Source organism: Hippoglossus hippoglossus, chromosome 1, assembly GCF_009819705.1.
Source record: "Hippoglossus hippoglossus isolate fHipHip1 chromosome 1, fHipHip1.pri, whole genome shotgun sequence".
Taxonomy (NCBI): Eukaryota; Metazoa; Chordata; class Actinopteri; order Pleuronectiformes; family Pleuronectidae; genus Hippoglossus; species Hippoglossus hippoglossus.
The window spans coordinates 20,756,624-20,783,227 of record NC_047151.1 but is presented as its reverse complement, the minus strand read 5'-3'; the positions used below and the strand labels follow the sequence as shown (position 1 = coordinate 20,783,227).

Genomic DNA, 26,604 nt, shown 5'->3' with positions numbered 1-26,604 from the left:
CTACGCAGTGACTCCAGACAGAGTTCTGCTGCTTCTAAAGCACTGACTGAAGTTTGTAAAAGAAATTTCAGTTTTTCACGTTTGATAACAAAAAACAGAAATCATCATCACTTTGTCATTATAAGTACATATCGAGTATTAGTTCATTGGCCAATCACGTTTTTCAACCAAAAAGTATCTCTTCAATGCAAAGTGCAAAAAGTAAAGGGGTTTGGATATTTTGCACAACAAATATATGATATACATTTTATCATATGAAGGTATGGCTAATTATGTTATTGCAACTTTTACTTGGGTAGCCTACAGTCTGAGCCCAACTGGTAGTGGAGGTATTGCAGTATAGCTACACACACAAGAGTCTTGGTGTTCTTTTTGACAGGGCTTTTAATTTTGAAAAGCAAATCTCCCCAGTAGTCAGAGGTAGCTTTTTTCAACTGCGACAAATAGCCAAGGTAAAGGCCTACGTCCCACAAAAAGACCTAGAGAGAGTTATCCATGCATTCATAACCTTCCGTCTGGATTATTGCAATTCCCTGTATATAGGCTTAGACCAATCCTCCACTAAACGCCTGCAGCTAGTCCAAAAAAGAGAGACCATATCACACCCATGTTGCGCCTCCTACACTGGCTTCCTGTTTCGTCACAGGATCGTTTTTTTAAATCTTACTTTTAACTTTTAAATCTCTTAACGGACTGGCACCGTCTTACTTATCCGAACTTCTCTTTATGCACACTCCAGTGAGGGAACTGAGATCAGCCACTCAACTGCTCCTTGACAAACCTCAGACAAGGCCAGTGACCAGAGGTGATGGCCCCTTCGTAGTAGCCGGCCCCCAACCCGGGGGGACAACCCACCACTTCACATCAGATCTGCCCCGTCTTTAACACACTTTAAACCACTACTAAAAACACACCTGTTCTCCCAGGCTTTGAGTACGTTTCATCGCAGCGGATTTTATTTATCTTATCGTATATCTTATATTTTATTTTCTTCATTTTACATTAATAATTGTATTTTATTTGTATTACTTGCACTATGATGTATTACGTTTCACTGTCCTTACGTTGTACCATTACACCTGTAAAGCACTTTGGTCAACCAAGCTGTTTTAAATGTGCTATATAAATGAAATTGACATTGACATTGACACACGTGCAGAACAGTGAGTATATCACTAAGTAGACCCTCACTCTCCATAGTGACTCTTTATAGGTGTTAGTCAGGAGGTTACAGAAATAACTGCAGACTAAAGGAGGAGCTCATAAAGAGAGAGGTTGGTCCGACTTATTTACAATAACAACAATAAGTATAATAATAATAATGTTATTAATAATAATAATAAATACAAGGCAGACTTTTTTATAAAAAAGGTGGGAGGAGTCTGCTGGACAACGTGACGCCTCCCGCAGAAGTGAAAGTGAAACTACATCAGTGGAACTTGTGCGACTATTTTCTTTAGTTTAAAATAAATAACGATGATCGCGTTACATCGTCCACCAACCGGCGCCTAGTGGACCCGCAGCGGGACATGCCCCCGGTCCTCACGCACTGTTCTCCCCTTTAAACAACTGTCCACATCTGAGCTACACGCACACGCACTCACACTCACTCACCGCTCGCTGGTCTCTGGGACACGAGAGCTGGACGCAGATCACCGGGAGCGTCGTCATGAAGTCCGTCATGTGTGCAGCGGAGCGACGGTTCACATGTTTGCATTTCACTGGCGTTTATAAAGCTGCTCTGCCTCATTGACCCGAGTCCGGTTCCACTAAGACATGAGCGGAGACTGTGTGTGTGTGTGCGCGTGTGAGTGAGTGTGTGCGTGTGTGAGTGTGTGAGTGAGTGTGTGAGTGTGTGTGTGCGCTCCAGGTCCGCGCCGCGAGGATCAGCTCGACTCTCAAACACGCCCCAACTCCATCAGAGGATCATAAGTTCACTCCTCCTTCAGTTCGTCAGGGCCACAGCTCCCAGTCTGTCCTCACCCACAAATGATAATTCATTATCTACTCACCCCGTGCAGATGGAGGTGGTGGGTGAAGTGTGTGAGTCCACCGAACACTGCTGGAGTTTCAGGGGCAAACAGAGCTGCAGCCAAATCCAATCCAATTGAAGTAAATGGTGACCACTTGTTCAGACGTAAAAAAAAAAAAATTCAGAAAAAAACATGACATGTCTCCATATTTTGAACACCACCCTGCTGATGACACGGATCCGTTGTGTGAGAGGCTCTGCTGTCAGTCAACATCCATCCAGACAGATCAGATCCCACAGGGAGAGTTGAGGGGAGGTTCATTTCATTTTATTCTTCGATAAACCAAAAGCTTATTTCTGGGATTTAAATGTCACATCAAAAAAAACTGGCACTAATTTTAGGAATACATGATCGTCGATTATGGATTATAATTTGTTATCATGGCTGTTTAGGAACTCAAACTGGTTGTAGAGCCACTTACACAGAAACAAAACCTTAGAATGTTGATTCCCATTTATTGGAACCATTGCAGTGCTGGTTCTAAACCTGAGCCCGCTACAAAAGATTAAAGGGGACATAGCATGCAAATTCCACTTTGTTAGTGCTTCTACAGGTTAATGTGGGTATCTGGCATGTCTACCAACCCAAAAACTCTGGGGGAAAAACACTCGCGCGTTTTGTTATAGTTCCTCTAAGTCAGAAACGTCATGCTTGAGCGACTCGATTGCGCTTCCTGGGTATTGTGTCGTAACAAGGAACTGGAAGTCTCCCTACATGGTCTTAGTAGTGGGGGGGCAGAGGGGGACATTTAATTATGTGATTGGGAAAATTAAAACTCCAGGACAACAGAAGGGGAATACAAAGTATGGGATGCATATTTGATAATTTATATCATATAAAATATGTAATTTATATCGTTTAAAATCATGGGGGGAGAGGGGGGGGGGGGGGGGGGGGGGGGGGGGGGGGGGGGGGGCTGGCTCATTAGCATTTAAAGGAAAAGGCACTCAAAACAGGTCACTCTGTGGAGGGCTGTTTTATACAGGGTAAAAAGGGTGCTGTTTTATATGATCCTTGTGGTATTTTGACCAAAGTATGTTACAGACATTTCATTAAGACCCCAAGGAACCATATCAACTTGTGGTAAAATGGGCATGCTATGTCCCCTTTAACACAATTTAGTGAGTGGTAATAACTGATAAGGGCCTCAATAACTATTTAATTGGTGAAGTTGGCTGAGTTGAATAGTGACAGTGAAGTAATAAAAAGAATAATGGCACTCGGCACAGCCCCCTTAGTTTAATATGCACCAAATTACAGTCAGACATCAGTTCCCTAAATAAACCTGATTGTCATCAAGATACAGAAAGTATTCCCTGGGAAATTGGTGAAAATGCTTAAAAAGAATGACCCCATTTACAATGTTAAGAATGTGAGGGAGAAAAAAATCCTGGGTGCTCAAAACTTTACTCGGGATCTGTCTCTGAAAAATGTAAACGTGTTCCAACACTGTGCAGAAGTGAAAACATCACCACCTTGGCAGAGGTAACTATTAGATATTCACTTTGTTTGCCATGTTAGATATTAGATATCAGTTTGGCCTCTGTTCAGTTAAAGAAAATAGAAACAATTAGCATCGACGGCCAAATAAACAGCAAGTTGTGTTTCCTAAGAAAAGACCCTGATGTTTTACATTGAACATGTAAGAGATCATTAAAAAAAGGAGACTTCAAGAGATACTTTAGGAGACAGCAGCTGCTCCAACTTTATTAACCTAACAACATTAGGTCCCCAGTTTGTGGAGAGATCCTGTGGAAACAGTAAGTTACAGAGTGAATCTTCTCAAACAAAATAACATTTACCAAGTCACCAAACACCAGGAGCCAAAAAGGGTTCACAGCTCCTTTTGGCCCCGGGGCCTCGTAGAGCAGTGATCCAGCTCTGACTTCAAAAAGAGGAGGAAACAAGTCCTCTGAGAACTGGGTGAAGAAACCTCTGTATTTGGATATATATCGTGTCCATATCATCAAAAAGCTGTCAATTACCAGCAGTTTGCAGTTTGTTCAGATTCATAACGTTGTTTACATATTTTTCTATCAGTAATTCAAATTAAAACACTCTTCATTTTATTCTTCTACTTCCTGGACAGAGGTTTGTGTGGATTTGTTATAAAATCTTCACATCACAGTCCTCAGAGGGACTTTTTTAAATTTCTTACTCTGTCAACACTAGTTGTTACACACACGCACACGTCTCTTAATTCTTCAGTCGTTACTGTTGTGAACCTCCACTGAGAGGATTTGGATCTTTGGGGCCGTGGGCTCCAGCAACAGGCTCCAGTCTCTGTCTTGGTTCAGGCAGCAGTTCCCTCCAACTTAAGACCAGCCAGGGAATCAGCAGCTGCCTTCTCTTCACCCTCTTTCTCTTTCTCCTCCTCCTCTTCCTCCTCCTCCTCCTCCTCATCATCATCTTCCTCCTCATCATCCTCCTCCTCCTCATCATCATCCTCCTCCTCTTCCTCGTCGTAGTCATCCTGTTGGGCTCCGCCTCCAGAGGCCAAGTTCTTCCAGTAGGAGTCGTACCCGGCCGCTCCATCGCCACCGTAGTCGTCATCATCTTCGGCGCCCGCCTGGCGGCCAAACTTCAGGGTGCGAGCTGCAGAGAAACACAGATGTGGATTCATTTACAAAAGTATTGTAAGTAGTGTATCTTTGCAATTTGTATTCATTTTTGAAAATCTGGTTCACGTTATTACATTTGAGGTTTCAATTTATTTCATTATGTATAAAAGGTTAAATCAGGAAAGATCCAGGTTGTCCCTCTTATGTGTCACCATAAAATATGAATTACAAAGCTATGTCTCTGTTTCCATTATTAAAAACATTAGTTTTCTAAAAGAGTATTTTCATAATAAGAGATCTTGCATTAAATGGATGCTGCTGCTTGATCGTTTTTAAACCCATGTTTTCAATATTGTTTCACATTATACATTTTTCTTGTATGGATGAATCTAAGATGGAAAAACTTCATATTTTAAGTACATGTATGTCTTTTATCATCCAGTGTAACATTTCTATTTGACTTTATTCTTTGGTAAATCAAAAGCTTATTTCTGCCTAAATGTGATGTTAATACAAGAGGCAGAAAACTGGCAAAAAAAGGAAGACATGGTTGTCAAATAATGATATTTGTTATAATGGCTTTTTTGTTCAAACTTATTTCACAATGTTGTTTTGAAACAGACAGAAACCTCAGTTTCGTTTTCTTAAAAATCATGATTCAACGGGGAAGTCGAAGCCGCAGCAACTTCCTCCCAATGGCAGTATTCCTGGAACAAAAACAACTTCCAGTCCTTTAACAGTTTGTGCAACACTCACTGGACATGCTGAGGTCTTTGGTCTCCTGCGTCTCGTGGCCGCACTTTGGACATGGCAGATTTTTTCCCTTCTCCTGTTTGAAGACCTTACTCTTGGCGTGGTCGTCGCAGTAACAGGACTGAGAGGAGAGGGGGGGAACTAACGTTTAAAATCATCACATGGAAATGTTCAACTTCACAAAGGATTCACTTTTTGCAAAATTTGTGTTGTGCATGTAACACATGAACGATGTCCTTTAATCTACATTCAAAAACCCATCATAAAAAAATTGACATCACAAAAATCTAAAACTGAAATCTCTTATTCATTAAGTATTTGCTGTGCTGCTACACATTGTGATCAGGTGCATCCATGTCTATACGATATATATCCATGTTTGTACAACATCCCGTGATTTAAACTGCACGTCAGGATGGATGTAAGACCATTTCTAAAGCTTGATCAGTGGCCTCTGTTTGGTGAAAACAAACAGAAAGGGGCCTCTCTCATGTAAAGTGTGTACGTTATTCTTTCCTTTAGTGCATTGTCACGCAGCTTTAAAAAGGCCAAAGTCTGCAGCCAAGAGACTCCTCCTCTCCTGCACGCAACACTGCTCATTAATTGCCTTGAACGCCCCTTTATTCCTGGCATTTAATGTAAAGTTGTAAAGTTACACGGAACAATGCCTGTCTATCAGCTAGTTTGGTACGGTGGTACAGATACTATTGTTATCATGGCTACAGCTGATTAGGAAGCTTCTGGGCAAGGAGCACGACATGTCCGACACGCGCTCTGAGCGGTTGACTAATCACGAAACAGTGAGCAGGCTGACTAATTATATCAGGCTGAACATTTTGATATTCAAATAATATGTATTTTAAACATTACAGCATGTAAACCTATTCTAGTAGAGCACCAAATTAAAATCCTGAACCTGTAAATGACCTAAAAATGGTGGATTTTATGTAAATATGACTGAATGAATCTAAGTTATTCGCATTTGAACAGTTCACCGAGCAAATATCAAATGTAAAACCACTCTAAAACAGTGAAGGAGGAAAAAAGGAAAAAACTATCCCCTGGCTGCATATTCCGCCTCATCTGGGGAGTCCAGTTCCAGTGTCATCTGATTAGAGCAGCCTCTTGCTGTTGAGTGAGAGCGCTCTGCTTTAATATTTAATCCTAATTACACGTTTCCTGTGTAGCAGGAATGTTTAGTGTTATGGGCCGAACGGAAAGACCTGATCTGACTCTGTCTTAGGAGATGTGGGTTGTTCGTCTTTGTTGGCGAAACAATTGTGTTGATCTGATGAAATGTGTGTAAGCAGAAGAAATGTTTTTTTTTTTTACTTTCTGTAACATTGTGAGATTTTATGTTTTCACATATTTAGGGGAATTCTATAAGAGTATGACATTTAGTGCAGCTTGAAGGGGGGATGTTGGGCCTTGGCGGAGGTATGCGCTCAACTGAGAGTAATTCTAGTTACATGCGAGTATAGTAATAGATTTCCTCCCTCACCTTACAGCGCAGACAGGAGTGCTGACCCAGTCTGTTACAGGAAATACCTAAAGTGGAATGTGAGAAAAGGAAGAGTTTTGTAAACAATACAGTTGTTTCTCCTGCACTCATGCGCTCCACAGATTATTCTCTTGAATACATTGGCTTCACTTTCCCCGTAAAGGCTGGTGTTTGACAACATGAGAGGAAATCTCAATGACTCACATTTGTATGTTTCTGCCTGAAGGACTTGGCAGCTCGCCTGGTGCTCAAACTGGTCGTCCTCACACAGGAAGTTGTCACAGAAAGAGCAGCGGAAGATTCGGCCTCCTGTTCAGAAAGTGAAAATCAGCGACAGTGGTGAGTCACTTTGTGATCGTGACGTGAGTGAGTCACTTTCAATCAAACAGCGGGGGGGGGGGGGCGTCTTACCATGATCCCAGACACCACGCTCACACTCTATGCAGTCTGCATCAGTCAGGGGACACGCACAGGCGTGAGTGCTCAGACATTTCCTACCGTGGCACACCCAAGCTTCACAGAAGTCACACACTGCCCCCTTGTGGTCAAAAAAAAGAAAGAAAGGAAGACATATTTTAAGAAAAGGCCTCTGAGTGAACATTAATAACTTCAAAATAAATAAGACAGGATGTCAGGAGTGGACGGGTCAATGCACCTTGTGCTGTGTGGATGTATTAGCTCAGAAACATTGTTATCTTACCACCATGGCCATCCCAGTGGTGTGGATTCCAGGATGTTTGATGACACAGTCTGACGACTTCATGCACTTGGTTTTGCCTAGAAACATAAAATATAAAATTAAAATCAGTTAATAAGTTGTCACACAATTCAAACAGGACGCATGGATACTGGGAGACATTTGCAGTACCAGGTTTGCAGGTTTAACAAAAGACTAGGTCACTGGTCTTAAAAGGCAACACAACCCCGATCCCTGCTTCTCTCCACTGTCCGTTTTTAGAATTGATTTTCAGATTTTACTGATCACCTTTAAAGCAAAAATACATCACTGAATAATTGACCCCTCATGTGCCTGCACGCAGCCTTAGATCCTCAGGTGGAGCCCTGCTGGCTGTTCCAACGTCAAGGTTGAAAACTAAAGGGGACTGTGCTCGCTTCTATTAAATCACTTCATAAAACCCATTTTTACAGACTTGCTCTCATGTGACGTTGTGTTTTTACTGTGTTTTCTTTTCACCTTTTACTTTACTTGCTCATTTCTTTTCTTTGTCATATATTCAAGTTTTATTTACTTTTCTTGCTTTGCCGTCAAAGCACTCAGTTTTTTAAAAAGTGCTATATAAGTCAAGTTTTTTTATTATTAGTATTATTATTATTAGTATTATTTTAGGTCAGGGTGCATAATGGCAAATTTATGATCCAGCACTTTCCAAACTTAACCTGTTCCTAGGGACTATATAATTTAGGATATTATTCTAACATGTGCTGTGTGTAGCCAAAGACAGTCAGACAGTCAGTCTGAGCTGGAGCCAGGCCGATACCATATATATGAGCCTTTCGCAGACATATCGGTATCTGCGTTTATGTTTTGTGAAGTTCAATATATTTGGCTGTATTCATGTTTTCTTTTTGTATTATGAAGTTTATGGTTAAACTTGACCTAACAGTACATCGGCCAATCTGCACTGACTGATTTGTGATGGATCGAGCTTTGCAACACCCCCCCCCCTGCACATGACACAGTTACTCACCACACTGTGCACAGATGGGCAGCTTCTGCACCCAGTTGCAGAAGTAGCAGAACGCTCTGTTCTTCTGTTTCCTGCCAGAGAGAAAAACAAAGTGTTTGTAACTCCGTGATGACTCTGCTTCTCTCCACCATCTGAAAAAACGTTCAACGAAAACAAAACACTCACCTCTGACATTTGTCACAGTCCTGCAAAAACAGACCACAGCCAAGTTAAATGAGTGAGAAACAGGCCAGTGTGTGTGTGTGTGTGTGGTATGTTAGCATTAGCATTGACCACCCACCATGTTGAAGTTACAGGGGTGTTTGGCCACATCCACATGTTCTCGGTTGGCTCGGCTCTGTTTCTCTCGCTCTTTGCGACTCTCCGCCTTTTTGCGAGCACCGGTTTTCTTCTTGGGCATCTCGGCTCCACGGGTTCGATGCTCGCTGCGCTGACAGGAGGGTTTTTTGTTGAAATTTCACTCGAGGCTTCCTGTCAAACGGGAAACTGCCGAGGCCAACACGCAGCTACAAGCTAACCTGTGAGCAACAGGGCGGACAGAGGGCAGAGTCAGATTCACACCTTTTTTTATTGATTGTGTTTTCTGTCGTTGGTACAAAGTGAGTCTGCTCAGTGAAGTGAATCTCTGACATCACATGTTTGTGTCGTGTCAACGTGTCCTCAGCTGCTCTCACACTTACTAAACACACACACAGACTCACACTTACTAAACACACACACACAGCGGGAAGTTAAACCAGCTTCACGTTCACTTTGTCCAGCAGCTACATTCATGATCCACAGACACAAACACAAGCGTCACGACTGGTTTCAGAGTCTGGTTTTAACAGTTTCTTTACCCGAGAGATGAGCAGCGCAGCAGCGACCGGGGTCCGATGGGGAAATGGGAACGTACTGAAACAGAGTGCCACACGATTAGTTCCTACATCTGAGTTCCGCGCTCCTTGAATTCAAATCTGACTTCATGGACATTTACATTTCAGATGTGGGTGTGCGGCATATTATATTATATTATATTATATATTATATTATATGAATGGATTATAATCTATTTACTTTATTTTGTAAAGGGTTAACCCTAACCCATTAACTTAACCTAGGTAAATATATCTGTGTGCATGCTGGCAGTAAAGTAAAGTATTACATCATGACTAGAAAATGTAGATCAGCTGCAGAGTGCACATACTACACACACACACACATCAAGGACTCTGACTAACACACACAGACACACACACGTACGTCTCTCTATAGTTGTGACGACATAATTCGTTCCCTACCCCCTTACACTAACCTTAACCATCACAACTAAATAACTTACCCTAACCCTAACCCTAGCCTAAACCTAAACCTAAACTTAAAACTAAACCTAATTCTAACCCCAACCCTAAAACCAAGTCTTAACCCTCAAACAGCCCATTGAATTTGTGAGGACCAGTCAAAATGTCCTCACAATGTGCACACACACACATTAGGGACTGTGACTAACACACACACAGAGACACTGACACACACACACACACACACCAAGGACTGTGATGAACACACACACACACACACACACACACACACACACACACACACACACACACACACACACACTTCCCCATCAGGGACTGAAAAAAATGTGCATGCAAGTGTAAATACGGTGAATAAATAATAATACATATGGTTACTCTGTATGTAGTATTTGCTGATGCTGCTACTATTGTTGTTTTCACACTGTATTTCTATATATTTTACAGGTATATATATATATATATATATATATATATATATATTTATCTTGTAGAGAGAAGCCTGTTATAATTGTATTGTAGCTGAGTATCAGATATTTGGCATGTATGCGTACACATACAAGGAATTTGATTCCGTTTTTTCCGTTGCTCTCAATGTACAGAAATAGACAAATAACAGCACAATAAAGTGGAACAAGGTTCAGCAAACATTGACCTACTATGTACAAGTATGAAATATATATATATGAACATAAGACACAACAGCACTGACAATGACATGGAGAAATATGATGACAATAAAGATCTTGAATATGAAACCAGACACATCAATTCAATGTGGACTCAGCATGTCAAAGTTAGTTGGTTAGTTAGTTGGTGTCCAATTTCATGAGTGAGACAGTTTGTCAAATAGAACACAAATAGAAAAACAAATATAATATTAAATGTATCATCAGAAAATGTACACTTTTTAAAATCATTGACTGTTATTCATGGTTGTTTTTGCTTATCCATTTACTGGTAATGTAAATTCTAATTAAACTATGTCAACTATATTAGGGTATAATATATATATCAATAATTTTGTATTTAAACATTGTAATATTTTATTATTCTGGTGGCAAACATCAGGCTACTTTAGACTAGAACTAAAATTAACAAACAATTCTTGTTTTCTTTTGACACTTCAAACAGTCAGTTTTCTAACATCTATCATATGTTGTTATATATAATGATAATATTTGTATTTTAGTGGTTTACAGGATTTATGACTGTTTTATTTTCTCCACGTGCCACAGGGGCGTCAGGCACCGTGGCCCCGCCCAGGTCACGTGTCGCTGAGCGGAGAGCCAATCGGGAGGCAGCAGGGGAAACAGCTGACAGTGAACAACAACACAGGAGTCAGCTCCTGCAGGTGCTGCTGTGTGACTGTGTGAGAGTGGAGCTGCTGCCACGTTCATGCTGCTACAACCTGTAGCTCCTCTTGCAGGAGGACCGTGCTGCGAGCTGATCCACTGAGGAAGAGGAGGGAGACGAGGAGGAGGAGGAGGACGCGCGGAGCTCCGTCGTCCATCCCCGGCCAGCCCCGCACGATGGCCCCGTCTCTGATCCGCGCCTGCCGCAGTCTGGCTCTCTCGACGTGGCTGCTCTCCTTCTGCTTCGTCCACCTGCTGTGTCTGGACTTCACGGTGGCGGAGAAGGAGGAGTGGTACACGGCCTTCGTCAACATCACGTACCTGGACCCCGTCACCGCGGAGGTGAGGACGGAGAAGACCGAGTGCGGTCGCTACGGCGAGCACTCGCCCAAGAAGGAAGCCCGGGGTCTGGTGCTGCTGCCGAGCCCCCTGCAGGACAGACAGGCGTGCGACCCCCACGTCAGGTTCCCCCCCGTGTCTCACAACGCCGCATGGGTGGCGCTGGTGGCTGCGGGGAACTGTACCTACAGGGACAAGATCCGGAACGTCGCCAACCTCAACGCCTCTGCAGTTGTCATATACAACGTGGGCTCCAGCAGCCCCAACGAAACCATAACAATGCCCCATCCAGGTGAGAGCGCACATGTCAGCCTGCAAGATAAGTCATCCCTCTATCCTTACTCCTGGCAGCCCTCTATGAATAGCCCAGGGATTCCTGCAAGCAGAGCATTCATCCCGCCACAGGTGTCCTCTGTCCCACAGGCCCTTAAAGGACAAATGTCCCCAATCGGCTGGACACCTCTGGCTAAGATGAATGCTTCCATTCCCCCTGCAGCAGCCCCACAGCTCCTCTGTGCAATCAGCCCAACAACCACTGGGTTTCTGGGTAAAGTAGAAAACAAGCAATGGCTGCAACTACTCACAACTACTGCATACACCTGCTGATTGGTTGTCGTGGGAAGCTTTAGGCTGTCATGATATACCACTATAGGACTGGATAAAGTTTGACACAAGTTCAGGGACACATGTGAAAATAATACAATTTGGGATGCCTTACTTTGGAAGATTTTTACAGATGTTGGTATAAAAACAGTGAAATCAAATGTTAAAACATAAATGTTTCCCACATACAATTTCTATTTGGTTAAAATCTGAATTCTCCTACTTAATAAATCAGAATATCTGATCCAAAAAAAAGTCTGTCCACATTCAGTTCAGCTTTGAGAACATGCACATCCAACAATGTGCAAAAGCTGCACACTGCTGATTCCATGTTCTCTTTTTACATTTTTCAGCCCGACTGTGTTCACTCATTTTCGAATGATTATTATTATTATCTTATATAATGATTGATCATTATTGCTTATTGTCCATCACTCCTCTGCATTTGTTTGTCAAAGCAAAATATTACCACTGATAACTCAAAGTACAAAAAAAACTTTGTATGCATAAGAAAAACCAAATGTGAAGAATAAAAGGCAGAAAGACTCTAACACTTTCAAAGTCCCCATACACGCTGTCAGTTTTCCCAGTAAGCAGAGATAAGTAAGCATCTCTAATATTAGTACAAAGTACTGTAATGATTAAAGAGCACTGTAACAGACATTTAACAGGTTAATAAATATCCAGACAGGCTTGGGTCAAGGTCGCAAATGTGTAACTTTACAAGTTTCATTTACAGATAGGAATGTATGAATAATGACAGGAAGCACAATAGTCAATCAATATTTAAGTATGTAAAATACAGGCTGAAGACTCCCAATTCATTTTAACATTGCCATTTTAAATAGAGTGAAACAAAATGAGCGGGTTCCTCCTTGCCCCCCCCATGGAAATCGGTTCAGTAGTTTTTTTTGTAATCCTGTTAACTAACAGACAAATGCTGATGAAAACAAAACCTCACTGACGGAGGAAATGACTCCTCAAGACGAAGCTGAGGAGGAACAACAAGAGAACCTTTGATAACTGAAATGAGTAAATAAGGACATTGTTAACAACAACAAAACTGTAGAGATAATCCATGACAAATGTCCTGAAAACAGAGTTAAAACAGATTGAACTCCAGCCTCGGTCACAGTTTCTCTCCCGGTTTGCAGGGAACAGAGCAGGTTGATGCAGAGTTAATTGGACTAACACTCGACTGTGTAAATAGCATCAGGCGAGCAGTCGTTCGCTCGCTGTTCGTGACAACTACATAAAACCCCGGTCGTGTTTTGAGGAGGTGAATCCACACATGTCTTTTAAAATCCAACATAGATATAGACGTGGGGCTGTTGGTATATCTTCGTGGGGAATGTATCTATTAGTTTGTTAATCTCATAGATAATCAGTTTTTTAAATCGCTGGTATGATGTGTGAGGCCGTCTGGCTTTTTATGTAACCAGTGCCAGAGAGTGAGTGAGTGTGTGTGTGTGTGTGTGTGTGTGTGTGTGTGTGTGTGTGTGTGTGTGTGTGTGTGTGTGTGTGTGTGTGTGTGTGTGTGTGTGTGTGTGTGTGTGTGTGTGTGTGTGTGTGTGTGTGTGTGTGTGTGTGTGTGTGTGTGTGTGTGTGTGTGTGTGCGTGCGTGCTAACGAGAGGCGAATTGTAAAGTGCTCTGTCTGTTAAAGTAGAACAATGCTATATAAGCAGATTTAACATCTTGATGTCACTGACAGAGCAGGCTGTCGTGCATATACTTGCTTTCATCTAGTGTAGCAATAATTCCATAACTCTCCTATAGCTGTAATACAGTACTTTTTATAAAACCAGCTAAAGAATAAAAAACATTTTCCTAGCTGAGTGTAGTTTTTACCCCGTATTTCTATCTTTCTGCCTGATGCACCGTTTAAAACCTTATTCTGTGTTATTTGTGAGAATGTTTGTACATTTGCGAGCTGACATTTAGGCCACGAGAACCGTCTTTCCCACTCGACTTGTATTTCCATCAGGAAATGAGCTCTCAGTTCTGTTGCTAGTTCTCCTAAAGGTGTGGCTCACCCTGACCGACATCTGACAAAAGGGTCGCTGCAAAAACACCGACATGCAAACACAAAGTGAAGACTTCAGATTAAACTTTTTGAATAATATTCATGTAATTAACACAGGAAGGTGAATGGAAATAATTGGGTGGTAAAATAGAGAAGTTGTAGGACTCATGTTAAAGCATCAATAACATAACTCTGCACTTGATATTTTTATATCAACCTGCTCGTGGTGACCAACTCTTTTATTGTCACACACTCTGTTGTTGCTCTCAGGCGTCTCTCAGCTCACAGCTTTTGTTTTGCAGTCGCAGATGACGTGATTCTTGCTCCCAGCTGCAACAGGCAGATAGTAATACTTTTTTTTTTAAAAAACACTGCAAGCTGCCTGCCAAACACCAACACCAGCCAGACCTGACAAGGTTAGAAACCAGCTGGTGAACATAATGGAGCGTTTAGCAGGAAAAAAAGTCAGTTTTTTTCCCTCAGCAGCTGGTGGAAATGAAAACAGTGAATATTGGACGTGCAGTCATCAGGTTCCCCAACACAACCACGACAACCAAATCCTGATGCTGCTCTCTGTCGTTTAGAAGTATGAATATGAAGGTTTATGCTCATATGTTTGTTACAACTATATATGTGGTGTTCTTCCTGCAGGAGGCTAAAGTAATTATCCTCCGTAAATGCACATTTAGCTACTTAGGTGCAGTTTGCGGTTAATTCTCCTGTGCTTTTCTTAAATCATTTATTAATACAGGTTTTGTTATGTCAAATTTGATATTTGTCAATCAATGTATCTCTAATTTTACTTTTGTGGTTATTTGAGAGAGACAGCCCAGGGCAGATCCTGAGTTTACCTCTGCTGTACTTGCAGTAATAGATCAAAGCAACCAGGACATTCCCTCGCTGCGGGGCCACGACATAAAATACAAATTGAGTCACTAACAGAGACAGAAGAGGCAGCCAGGAGAGGTGTGATGACAAAGATAGTAAAGGGGGAAGGTAAGAGCGAGTGCAGTGACAGAGAAACAGGTTGTAATGTGTTGATTTAATGTGGGGCTGCCTGAAGAGTGGAGCACTTCCCCGTCCAGAGGCAACACAGCTGGGCTGTAAAATCCACAGTCTCCATGAGCCAAGTGTTTTACTCCCTCCTCCTCGAGCCTGAGCGGTGTCACCATGAAGCCAGGTCAGACATATCGGCTCTGAAAGGGTTGGTTCGCCCTGAATCACCCTGCTGGTCTCCATTAGGCTTTAAACAGCAAAGTCCTTTTCCTGTCAGAGGTCCAGTGAACCTCATGAAACCCGAATCAGATTTAATCCATAGATGAGATGAGAGTAACATAAGAAGACAGATCTCACTCTGGTATCAGTGCAGCAGCCAATTAGCACAAAGGAAACATGTAGCCTGGGTTTGTCTAAAGGTTAAAAAATGTCTATCATCCACTTGTTTGATCCACACAGAAATTAAAATGTAAAAAAGACTTATTGATATTTAAAGTGAGACTCGCCACAGAGCTGTAAGTGTCTTGTTTCTCCACTGACACACAAAACATGCACCTCAGTTTCTGTGTGGTTTAATTAAATGAGATGTTCATTAAAGAGCATTAGAGGTGCTTTACCGTTGGATAGAGCCAGGCTAGCTGTTTCCCCCTGTTTCCATGCTTTATGCTAAGCTAATTAGCCGCTGGCTTCAGATTTATATTTATGTGTAAAAGTGTTAACAGTCGTCTCATCTAATTCTCAGCAAGACAGCAAATAGACATTTTCCCCAAATATTCCCAATTAAGGATAAAACTGTTACCGGTTTCACGTTAAACTTTGGGAAAATTCCTGACGGTCAGTCGTATGATTTTTAATCTTCAGTTAACGTGATTACCATGGTGATTTGGTTGGTACTGTAACAAGATGAGAGCGGCTTGTGCTCCGGCCACAGCTAGAAACTGTTAGTGAGGACATTTGATTTACTTATTCAAGGCTGTGCTTATTTTCAACTTGTATTATGTGAAGTTTTCATTTAAAAAAGACCTCCTTTGGCAAGATACAGCCAAAATGTTGCACCTTTGATATTGTGTTATATTATTTTTATTGATAATAGATATATTATTGGAATATAACTCCTGGTGAAACTACTTTAGCTTATGTATCAGTACTTTAAAACACATTGAAGCACATTTTACAAATACTGCGATAATGATAACCATGATAACCTATAATCGTGATACAGATCTTTGCACTGCTCCGAATGAAATACCCTGAAGCCTTAACGCTCGCAGGATCAAACCAGTGTTTCCTCCTTTGTGTGAGGTGTCAGGTAAACGGTCGTAATTCTGTGTTAATCCGTGTCACAGTTTTATCCGAATGAAACTTACTCTTAAAACTGAACAGGCTGTTGATTGAGAATTTCAGAGAATTCAGTATTTATTCCTCTTAGCTTCCCCATTTTGGGGCGAGTGGGTCTGAAGACTTCACAGGATCAGCCTCAGACGCTGGCCTCCACTTTTAGAAGCAGCTATTTTGGTCTGCTCAGGCTGCGTCATACTGAACAGAAGGAGATAAGAGTCAGGGCTTAGAGGAACCCTACATGCCTCATTATGACTCCTGTTATTTCTGTTGGCTGTGAAGCCGAGGCTGAGGCCATACTGTTTTTTTATTGAATCTAGATTCTTGTTCTGGACGAAACTGTTTTATTTTTTTATCCTAATTTCTGAGAGCAAGAACAGAGTCTGAGTTGCATGACACTGTGCAGAAATGTTCGCTCGTGCAGATTTAATGCTCCACTGTAAGAAGAAGGGTTTATTTTGTGTTACTAAAGGCAGGTATTACATCACAGTGAGACGACATATGGCCCCACTTAATAAAACCATCAATCAGCATGTCAGAACTGTGTGAATCTCAGGATACAAACCACAAAGAAACATAAAAAAGCTTTTACGAGTCCTGAGAATGAACCGTATGCGTTCATTTTGGAAGCAATGAAACTGTCTTCCAGCCTTATTTAGTGTTATTGGACGTTATTGAAAGACACCGGCCGAAACAATGACGCGTGACTCCTCCATGTTGTGTGTTCAGCGGCGTACTACCATCTGTTTGCTGTTCAAACAAGCTTTTCATTGTTTGCAGTGCGGTTTGTTTTAGAGGCTCCAACATGCCTCCACTCATTTTGAGGGAGCAGCTGCTATAATACAAGGATGAACCTTTGTTAACAGTGGAGATAATACCAGCTTGATCACTGTTTGTGTGTAGATAGGCTGTTTTTTGCAGAGAAGGGAACACATAGGGAGCTTTCTTACCGAAGTTGACTGTTTTCACGTTGCATTGTTGCCTCTAATTGAGCTGTTAAGTTGTTCGAAAGGCTTTTGTTGTCTTTACCTATTTGCTTTATTAAAATAACAATCTTACTCTTGCATTCTATTTCATGGGGGATTGAAGTTTTGATTTCTGGCCAAATAAAACACTGTCTGTGCTGATCGTTGCACATGCATAAAAATACAACAGTTTAAAAGACATGATTTGGGCCTGACTGCTGGACCTCGGCATTAAAACACAGCAGCTGTGCAGATTTTACAACAGACCTGTTACATAAAGGGATTTATGAGCCTGGCAGTGCTCTCTGACATCGTACCACATCTGTTGGATCCAAAGTCTTTAACTCCTGCGGAAAACACCAAACATCTTGGCTGTCGTTGTCGGAACCTCTGTGACAGAATCGGCCATCAAAAATAGCCGTGGGCCGCGCACGGGGATTTGTCACGCAGTGTCGTGGATCCGGTGTAGAGCTGCAGAGGAGCTGCTGCTGGTGAGGGCAGGTTGAATAAAGCCACTGTTTATGTTGACTGATGGAGAGAGTAAAGCAGGGAGCCATTCTGACTCCACGCAGCTGCAGCCATAAACAGGCAACAGAGGGAATGTGATGTAACAGCACTCAGGCTGTTGATGCACTTCTGGCAATCATCAAGTCGTCGACTGTTCGGTGGCTTTCAATATTAATATTTGAAAGTTTAAATCCCCTGAAACTTTGGTTTTCAATTTCTCTATAACTTTGAATATTCACAGACATCCTGAGGCATTATTTCTTTAAGGGTTTAACATTCAAAAACTCAGCTGATCTGTATTGTTAGAACTGTGTGGGAGTGGTGGTTTAAACTGCAAACACAAGCAGGCGTCACAAAATGTTTCGAAATCCTGAATTATGTGAACTCACCGTTTCATAAATATATATCAGTTTCCTAAATAAATCTGATATTCTTTAAGATCCAGCAATCATTTACTGGGGAAACTGAGAAAATGTTGAAAAAATTGCCAGAATATTCCAAATATTGCTAAATTCCTGTTTTAATTGATGTTCTCCATTTAGTTGTATATTTTATGTTAGTTATATCTTCTGTAAATTATATCAAGTGTTGTTTACCATAAGCATGCAGGGAAATACATTTTTTTATTATGTTTTAATTTAATTAACAATAAAGTATATGTGTGTGCACGCGCAGGTACAGGTGAGGTTGTCGCCATCATGATCCCAGAGCCTAAAGGTCGTGAGATCGCGAACCTGCTGGAGCGGAACACCATGGTCATGCTGCAAATCACCATTGGAACACGCAACCTGCAGAAGTACGTGAGCAGAACGTCGGTGGTGTTCGTCTCCATCTCCTTCATCGTGCTCATGATCATCTCCCTCGCTTGGCTCGTCTTCTACTACATCCAGAGGTTCCGCTACGCCAACGCACGGGACCGCAACCAGGTACCAGACCGTGGGCTCTTTGTTGAATCACGGTACAACCCGGTGAGATGATGTGTGTCTATGTGCAGAGGAGACACAGAGTGCAGTGGTGCTGTGGTCTCACTCTCGACATTGGTCCGTGCACTTTCCCATCTGGTGCGGACGCTGTAAGGCTGCAGGCTGAGGTCTGAATTAGTCTGACAGCTGGTCGTACGGGGACGTGAAGAACCAGTGAACCATCAACCAGCTCAGCTCTCCGGCTCTCCGAGTCCGCTGTGCAAATACTTGCTTTTGCCATCTCTCTGTTATAAATGGCCGCCTCTGACGTTCCTTTGACGTCTGTAGTGACAGGACATCACCGAGCATGTTATGATCGGAGCCGGTGTCCGTGGCAACCATTGTTTGCTTTTTCACTTTGAATTATGTTGTATAAAGTATTCACAGATATTGAACAAATCTGTTTTCAATTTATTTTCAAGGCAGCCAAGTGGGCTGAAAGAGATTCTAAGGCCTCAGTTCTTCCGATATTTACAATTTTACCCTGTGTTTTTATTACCATCATTTATGCCAAGGAGCTGGAACAATATGATTTGAAACAGTTGCAATTGTCACAGTCTTGAAAATGTTCCCGACACATTCCACATTTATTATTCCCACATTTATCCAGAATATTTCAGCTTTTGTAAATTTACGAGCACAACCTTAAGCTGTAAGTTTATTAGTCTAAAACATTTTCAGACTCGTGTTGTCTGACTGATGGACGGCAACATTCATAAAATACAATTCAGAAGATGGCTAATTAATCTAGTATTCTGATATCGTGTTATTAAAGTCAGGTTTTATTAAAAGTAACGGGTTAATGTTAGGTTATTTTAAGACCTAGCTGTTTTATTTTGTGGTTCACTGGTTTCATAACTGGTCCAATGCTCGTATTTTATACCCTGATCTATACACAATAAATATTAATTTTTGAATTCTAGCAGACGAATGAGAAACCTGCATCCTGCTGAGTTACTGTTTTGTCCTCTATGATCTTGTCAATAACAAAGTAAAGATTTATTTATGTCTTACAGAGGCGTCTTGGAGATGCTGCCAAAAAAGCCATCAGCAAGCTTCAAGTACGCACCATTAAGAAAGGGGACAAGGTAAACCACTGACAGTGTCCATGAGTTCACACGTAAACATGAACTCACAGAAATGTGTTTGTCCTCATTATTTTAATTACCTGTAATTATTTTATGTTGAATAAAGCTATATTGGGGAATTCCTTGGCTTCACCTTCCATGTCTGTGCATTTGTTTTGCGTTTCAGGAGACTGAGTCAGACTTTGACAACTGTGCAGTTTGCATTGAAGGTTATAGACCTAATGATGTTGTGAGGGTATTACCATGCAGGTAAGTTTTTTTTCATGATCACTGTTAAAATGTAACATCTCGGTTTATCTGCATATCCTGCAGAATGTCTTTTTACTGTGCGCTGCATGTTGGCAATCATTGGTGGTTGATGTTATTAATTTGAGCTCTTTCGGTTTATGTTGTCAGGCATGTTTTCCATAAACACTGTGTAGATCCGTGGCTGCTGGACCACCGGACATGTCCCATGTGTAAAATGAACATCCTCAAAGCCTTAGGAGTTACTGTAAGTGCATTTGAACTGAACTGTGTTATTTCATGTCAACTCATGCACACCTATATAACTAACTGCTCTAATTTATCATATTAAGACCAAAACATTTAAGTGCAAAACCTGAAAATGAAGACACGAAGCATCATTTCTATAGACTGTTGTTTTTGTCATGTTCCAGCTCAACGCAGACTGCTTAGACGAGATTCCTCCAGACTACGAGATGTCTGTCGGAGGTCCATCCACCAACCCCATCAGCGGGGCGAGTGAAATCACAGTGAACGAGAGCTCGGTGGTGCTGGACCCCGCCGACAGAGGGATAGGCCTGGAGCAGCTCCAACATGAAGCAGAGACGGCGCTTCAGGCAGGAGAGAGCCACCTCATGGCCAGCAGTGAGTACACACATCTCACTGACAGCTCTCTGTCATGTACTGAAGTCCGGACATTTTCCTGAAATTATCCAGAGGGGCTGTATGTGATTCGGCTTGTAAGTGTTGTTTCTGCAACAAAGCAAAACAGTGTCATACACATAGAAAATGTCAAATTGGAAAGACAATAAGAAAGCACTAGAATAATCCTGCGTTCCATTACACCTCAGAGCTCGGCCCTCGAAATGACGTCACACCCGAATAACCCGAGTTGCAACTTCCGACTTGGGTGTCGGAAATTCAGAGATCCAAGGTTCAATGGATTAATTGCGGCATAAATTATCTAACTGTATTTGAAATAGATGAGTAAGTTCCACGTTGAGCTGCTACAACCCAGCGATGCTGCTCACACACTGATGCATCACTAATCTATTACTGTGGTCCATACTGCACAGTGACGTTCACCTCAAAAACAAGATGAGAACATTTTTCCATAATGGTTTTTTAATGGGATTTTTAATGCAGTACATTTACACTGTGGTATTAGTACTTTTACTTAAGTAAATGATCTGAAGGCTTATATATACATGCACAACTATATACATATGCACTTATATATACATATTTTCTGTAAGTGCTATGTGTGGAGAGATATTAAACTGAGAAGCAGGAAAGTTCACTCATATTCAAACATATTAATCAATAGTCTGTTTTCTAACAGTGTTTGAATGTGAGTTTTCTCAGAGTTTTATTCTGAGGCTTTAACCAGGTCAGCAGCCACCTGCTCTGTGTCTCCAGTTCAGATCCTCATGGGTGATGCAGAAGGAAAGAAGGACAGGGTTCCCTTTCTAGAAAGTCACAACCTAACCCACATACAAAGGCCCTGTTTGTTCATGTTATACTATACATTACAGCACCTTGTGCGAATGCCCGAGGGCTGTTTATGTAACTGATGACTGCTGAGCACCTGCAAGCTATTACCACTGTATAGTGTGGGAGTACATGCACATGTTAATATGTCACGCTCCCAGAACATGGAAGCAGACAGGGTGTGTCACGCGATTAGATCACCTCTTTAAATGTTGCCTGAAAGAGGAAGAAACAGGGAAAACATTTCATCTCACGTTTTTTATCAGTCTTATTCTAATATATTCTTTTATTAAAATCATAGACTGTATATAAAGATGGACGACATGACGGCTCCCCGAAGCATCTTGATCGCCCCCTGGTGGCTGACTGCAGTATAGGTCATTAACCTCCCACCTCCTCCATGTTAGTGGATAGGACTTTGGCCAAACTAAAAAGACAAAGAACACTGACTCATGATTGGTCAAGCGTTTGAATAGGTGAGACCTTGATACTGTGGCTCTATACATTCGTATCTGGGACATTTTGGCTTCATTTCTGGATAATACGAGGATGTGGGGGCCGCATTGTCCACATTTATATTAGTCTATTATTAAAATGTTTTTAGAGACGTGTTAACTTTTTGATCCTGTTGGTTATTCTGTGGTGCTGATCATCAGTATTGAATTATACAGAGAGGTGTTTCTGTTTTTAAGCCTTCCCCTCATTACTTTCAATGCAATGGACAAAAAATTGAAACACCTGCCGGTTAATACGTTTTAGCTGCAACATGACAGAAACATTGCGCTTCACACTGCGAGCAAATTTATGATTTATGTTCAACTTTTTGTGCTTGATAAGCAGCAGAGCAGCTCGCCACAGGTTGGTCTTCTGCTCGATAGTAATGAGAATATAAATCAGAGGTGATTTGTCTTCCGTCGCACACTAATGAGCTAACAGAGACACTGACACCGACAGGCAGTTAGCAGAAGAAGAACGAGCCAATCTGTCACCATCTCTGCCTCCGAGGCTCTGCAGTGGTGGCGGGTTTTTACTATGAATAATGAGCCCTGTCGATAATGGTATCACAGCCATCAGTCTTTCCAGAGCCGTTTACTGTATGTGTGTTGTAGTTGGCGGACACAGAAATAGAAAAGATTGGTTGCTTGTTGCTGTCTCATCTTTTGAGATCACAGGCCCCCCCCGAAAAACGTTTGGTTTCTACAGTTCAAATTTCTCGATTGAAACAAGCCAGTTCATGATGTGATTGTTTATTGCAAACATCCATACTTAAAGTCGGAGTATATTTAAATTGACCTTTCAAAAAAATCAGCAAAAGAAAATGCAATTGATATTAATAATAACTTACATTTTTGTGCCGTTTTCAACACAAAATACAAAGTGCTGCACAACAAGAAAACAAATAGTTAAAGTATTAAGTACAGACACAACAGAAGAGAAACGGTTAATATTTGGTTGTCAAACATTTGGGGTCCAAATTCTACACTTGGGTGTCATTACACTGTAGAAAAAGAAGAGGGCGATGAGGTGACGTAATTATAAGAGCAGAGGTCAAACTTCAACATGATAGAAATGTGCTATCCCTTCATTTAAAGAATGTTAAGCTCCAGATTTGAAGTTGTAGGTCAAACGGTTCATATAAGTTGTTTTATCCAAAAAGTCATTTTCACTTTGTTTAGTTTTTAATCGACACACCAGCTTTTTAACCAGCAAAGTATAACTTGTGTGCGATATTTAGACCTTTTCTCAGATTTCACCTGTAGGTCTTTGTTGGGCATATTGACAATATGCATTAAAACAGGTGGATGGAAACACACTTCCTGGAGAGGTGAAGATACTTGTTCAAATAAACAGATGCCCACACCTTGAGACATTTTTCTTCAGATCTGATAAGAACTTTTTACTGTACATACTGAAGTTAACTTAGAGTCTTTGGGGGACAAAGTTCCCTCTTTAGTTTTTCTCAGATGTACTTGTTGAGGTATAGTTAATTAAATAATTAAATACAAATTAGTTTAAGATTAATTCAAGAATACATTTTGCACAGAATTAATTTTGGCACCTATAATGTAGTAGCTTCATGACCAGTACGAACCAGGAGGAACAATCACAATAACCAAATAACTTTCTTTTAATGCACAAATCAAGACAAACTGAAATGAAGATGAAGATGGAGAATAATACCTTCCCTGTTGGATGTGAATGTGACTCTTCAGGGGTATTGCTGTTGCTGCATCCCACATTTCTACCTGTCAAATAATAAATGACTTCTCTCTCTGTCCCTTCAGGTGAGCACCAGCCTCCGCTCAGTTATGATTCTGACACTTCTGTCATCATGGGCCTGGAGGTGGGTTTGTCTGAAATAGAGCTGTCAGCAGAGCAAGAATGTGACGAGGGAAAATCCTGAGCCGGTCGGAGCAGAGAGGAAAAAAGGATGATGAGAGCAGAACAGAGTGATCGGGGGGCTCCCACAGATCCGCCGGGTCTTTGGCCCCCTGGAGGAGGTGATCTCATGGAAGACGAGGGAAAATGAGCAATACAACCCGTAGCGGCACAAAAACACCCTGCTCTGTGTGTTCCACCTGAGAAACAGACTCATCCCCGTGTCTGCAGACTTGTTGCTTGCTCGTTCTCTTGCCGTCACGTGTCTTGTGGGTGAACGCAGCTCCCATATATTGTGGTGGTCTAGTTACTCTCCACGTAACCTTTTTCACGTCTTAGCATCAGAGATTCACACACACACACGCAGTCCTTGAGATGTCAGTGGCCTTCACAGCGCTGAGAAGTCAAAATATGTTTCTCCTCACTCTGCCTGCTGCTGGACACGGTGTGAGGACGGGAGCGGCAGCGGCTCTTTAACACCCGACTGCAGCTTTAATTATGTAAAGAAATATATGTGCAGATTATTCGATTTCTTGCGACGAGATCACTGCCAACCTATTCCACGAGTTTTACTGACGTGATGGATACACAGCACATACGGATCCTCTATCAAGGTCTCAGCTGGCATGAAACCAGCATTTTTTTCAACGTCAAACTTGGGGTAATATGGTATTATCCCCCTGAAACCTTGAAGTTCATGCGGCCATGTGGCACGAAGGGTTTAAAACGCGTATGCACACACACGTTATGCTGTAATTTCTAAACGTAACTGTTTCTGTCATCGTTGTGTCGAGACCTTCGTTTTTAACTGAGTATTCCTGTTGCTGAGAGGAAATAACCAAACACAATAGATTATTTCTCACGTCCGACAATCATAGTTTGCCACGAGCAGTTTGAAGTGATGTCACCCACTGCCCTACTGAAACTGCTGCGGATTCACAAGCTACCACAACACATGGTGTCGGCCTCCGGCGTCAGGAAGGTAATGTCTCACGCTCACGCTGCTGCTGAGGACGGCGGCGGCTGTCACCACCAAATTCTGGGAGTGTGTACATACAAGCCAGCCAATATACATATGTCAACAAGTCTGTGCCAAGTTAATCAGTGGTATTCTAAACGTAGCTGTAGTTCGTGTACATGTGATTCCCTTGGCTGTCAATGGAGTCTAAGAGACGCTAATCTGTGCATGAAATGAAACTGAAGAAATAACAGGAGCACAAAGAATCTGAAAAATCACAAAAGACTCTGCTCGGTGAAAAGAAGAGGGACTTTTTTTTTTATTTGAAATAGTCAAAGTTTTAATTGGGAGGATTTGAAGCTCTATTGCATTTTATGGCATGAATAGATTACAGCATGAAAATGTTTACAACATCTACATCTACAACATCTACAATAAGCTTGCAAATTTTGGAAAAACGAAAAGCATGCCCCCTAGTGTGTGTGAAGTCTTCAGAAACATCCCCAACACTGAAACACCTGAACAGTAGAAAATGTAGGATTTATTATGTTGCATTTCTTTTATGTTGTCCTGCATCACAGCCAACATCTTGTCGGGAATCACACAGACGATCTGGTTTCTCTGCCGAGTCTCAGCTGATTATTATTTTCCCTCCTGTTCTCTGTGACCACGTATACTGAATTTTTACTGTAATCAAATTCACATGTTTGTGAGTCTCAATTTCATTTTATTATGCTCCTCATGTCAATAATTGAGTTCTGGGGTGAAAAGTGCCCGGCTCAGAGTGGATGAAACGTGGAGAACGAAAAGATGCATTTTGAAAGTTAGTCCTCTTGGTGTTGATTTATTCTTAACTTGTGTCCAAATTCCATATTATAATCTCATTATCTCTGCCAAGGAGGCTTGTGTCTGTTTATCTGTCAGGATTTCACAAAACTGAACCGATTGGCACCAAACTTGATGGGGGAGGGGGGCATGGGCCACAGAAGAACCCATTCACTTTTGTCCTGGAACCAGGATTCTCTTTTAATTACTTTTCCCAACATTGTTGGATAAGACGGAATTTCTCAGGAAATAATCTGCGGATATAAATAAAAATAAAAAAAAGAATATGTTTGTGTAGTTGAACTGCAGATCAAGAGAATAATCCTGATCTGACTGACGTGTAGAACTGGCAGAGGTTTGCTCTCTACTGAGACCATTCTAGTTATAAGCATGTTTTAGTGTTTTAACACAGTGAAACATAACACAATCAATTATACTTAAAAAAGACAAGACACAGACCAAAAAAAGCACTTGATTGTGTTGATGGGCCCCATTAGACTCTATGTTACACTTGAAAAAGATATATCTGCAAGTTTCAGAGACCCAGTTGTTACTTTCCTGTCCAGCGCCTATGTTGTTTGTATGAAAGGTGCACTTATACCCATGGGTGTGCTGGTCTTCAAATGATGGTCAGGGTCACTGTCAGGGACAATTGCTATTTCCAAACAGTGGTTCGCAGTTGCACTTGCACAGA

At 41.6% G+C, this 26,604-nt stretch overlaps 2 protein-coding genes across 2 annotated transcripts; one reads left to right on the top strand and one right to left on the bottom strand.

Annotated features, from left to right (window-relative positions):
- Positions 1–3,710: 3,710 nt before the first annotated feature.
- Positions 3,711–9,495, bottom strand: znf330 (zinc finger protein 330). Its single transcript, XM_034592057.1, has 10 exons — positions 9,397–9,495; positions 8,838–9,075; positions 8,723–8,742; positions 8,558–8,628; positions 7,549–7,625; positions 7,260–7,386; positions 7,053–7,157; positions 6,849–6,895; positions 5,351–5,468; positions 3,711–4,628 (listed from the first exon to the last, which is right to left on the bottom strand). The coding sequence occupies exons 2-10, from the start codon at positions 8,955–8,957 to the stop codon at positions 4,327–4,329; spliced, it is 987 nt and encodes a 328-aa protein (XP_034447948.1). The 5' UTR covers positions 8,958–9,075; positions 9,397–9,495; the 3' UTR covers positions 3,711–4,326.
- Positions 8,682–26,322, top strand: rnf150a (ring finger protein 150a). Its single transcript, XM_034592056.1, has 8 exons — positions 8,682–8,774; positions 11,094–11,841; positions 18,658–18,908; positions 19,961–20,032; positions 20,199–20,281; positions 20,429–20,525; positions 20,692–20,902; positions 24,034–26,322. The coding sequence occupies exons 2-8, from the start codon at positions 11,388–11,390 to the stop codon at positions 24,150–24,152; spliced, it is 1,287 nt and encodes a 428-aa protein (XP_034447947.1). The 5' UTR covers positions 8,682–8,774; positions 11,094–11,387; the 3' UTR covers positions 24,153–26,322.
- The last annotated feature ends 282 nt before the right edge of the window (positions 26,323–26,604 follow it).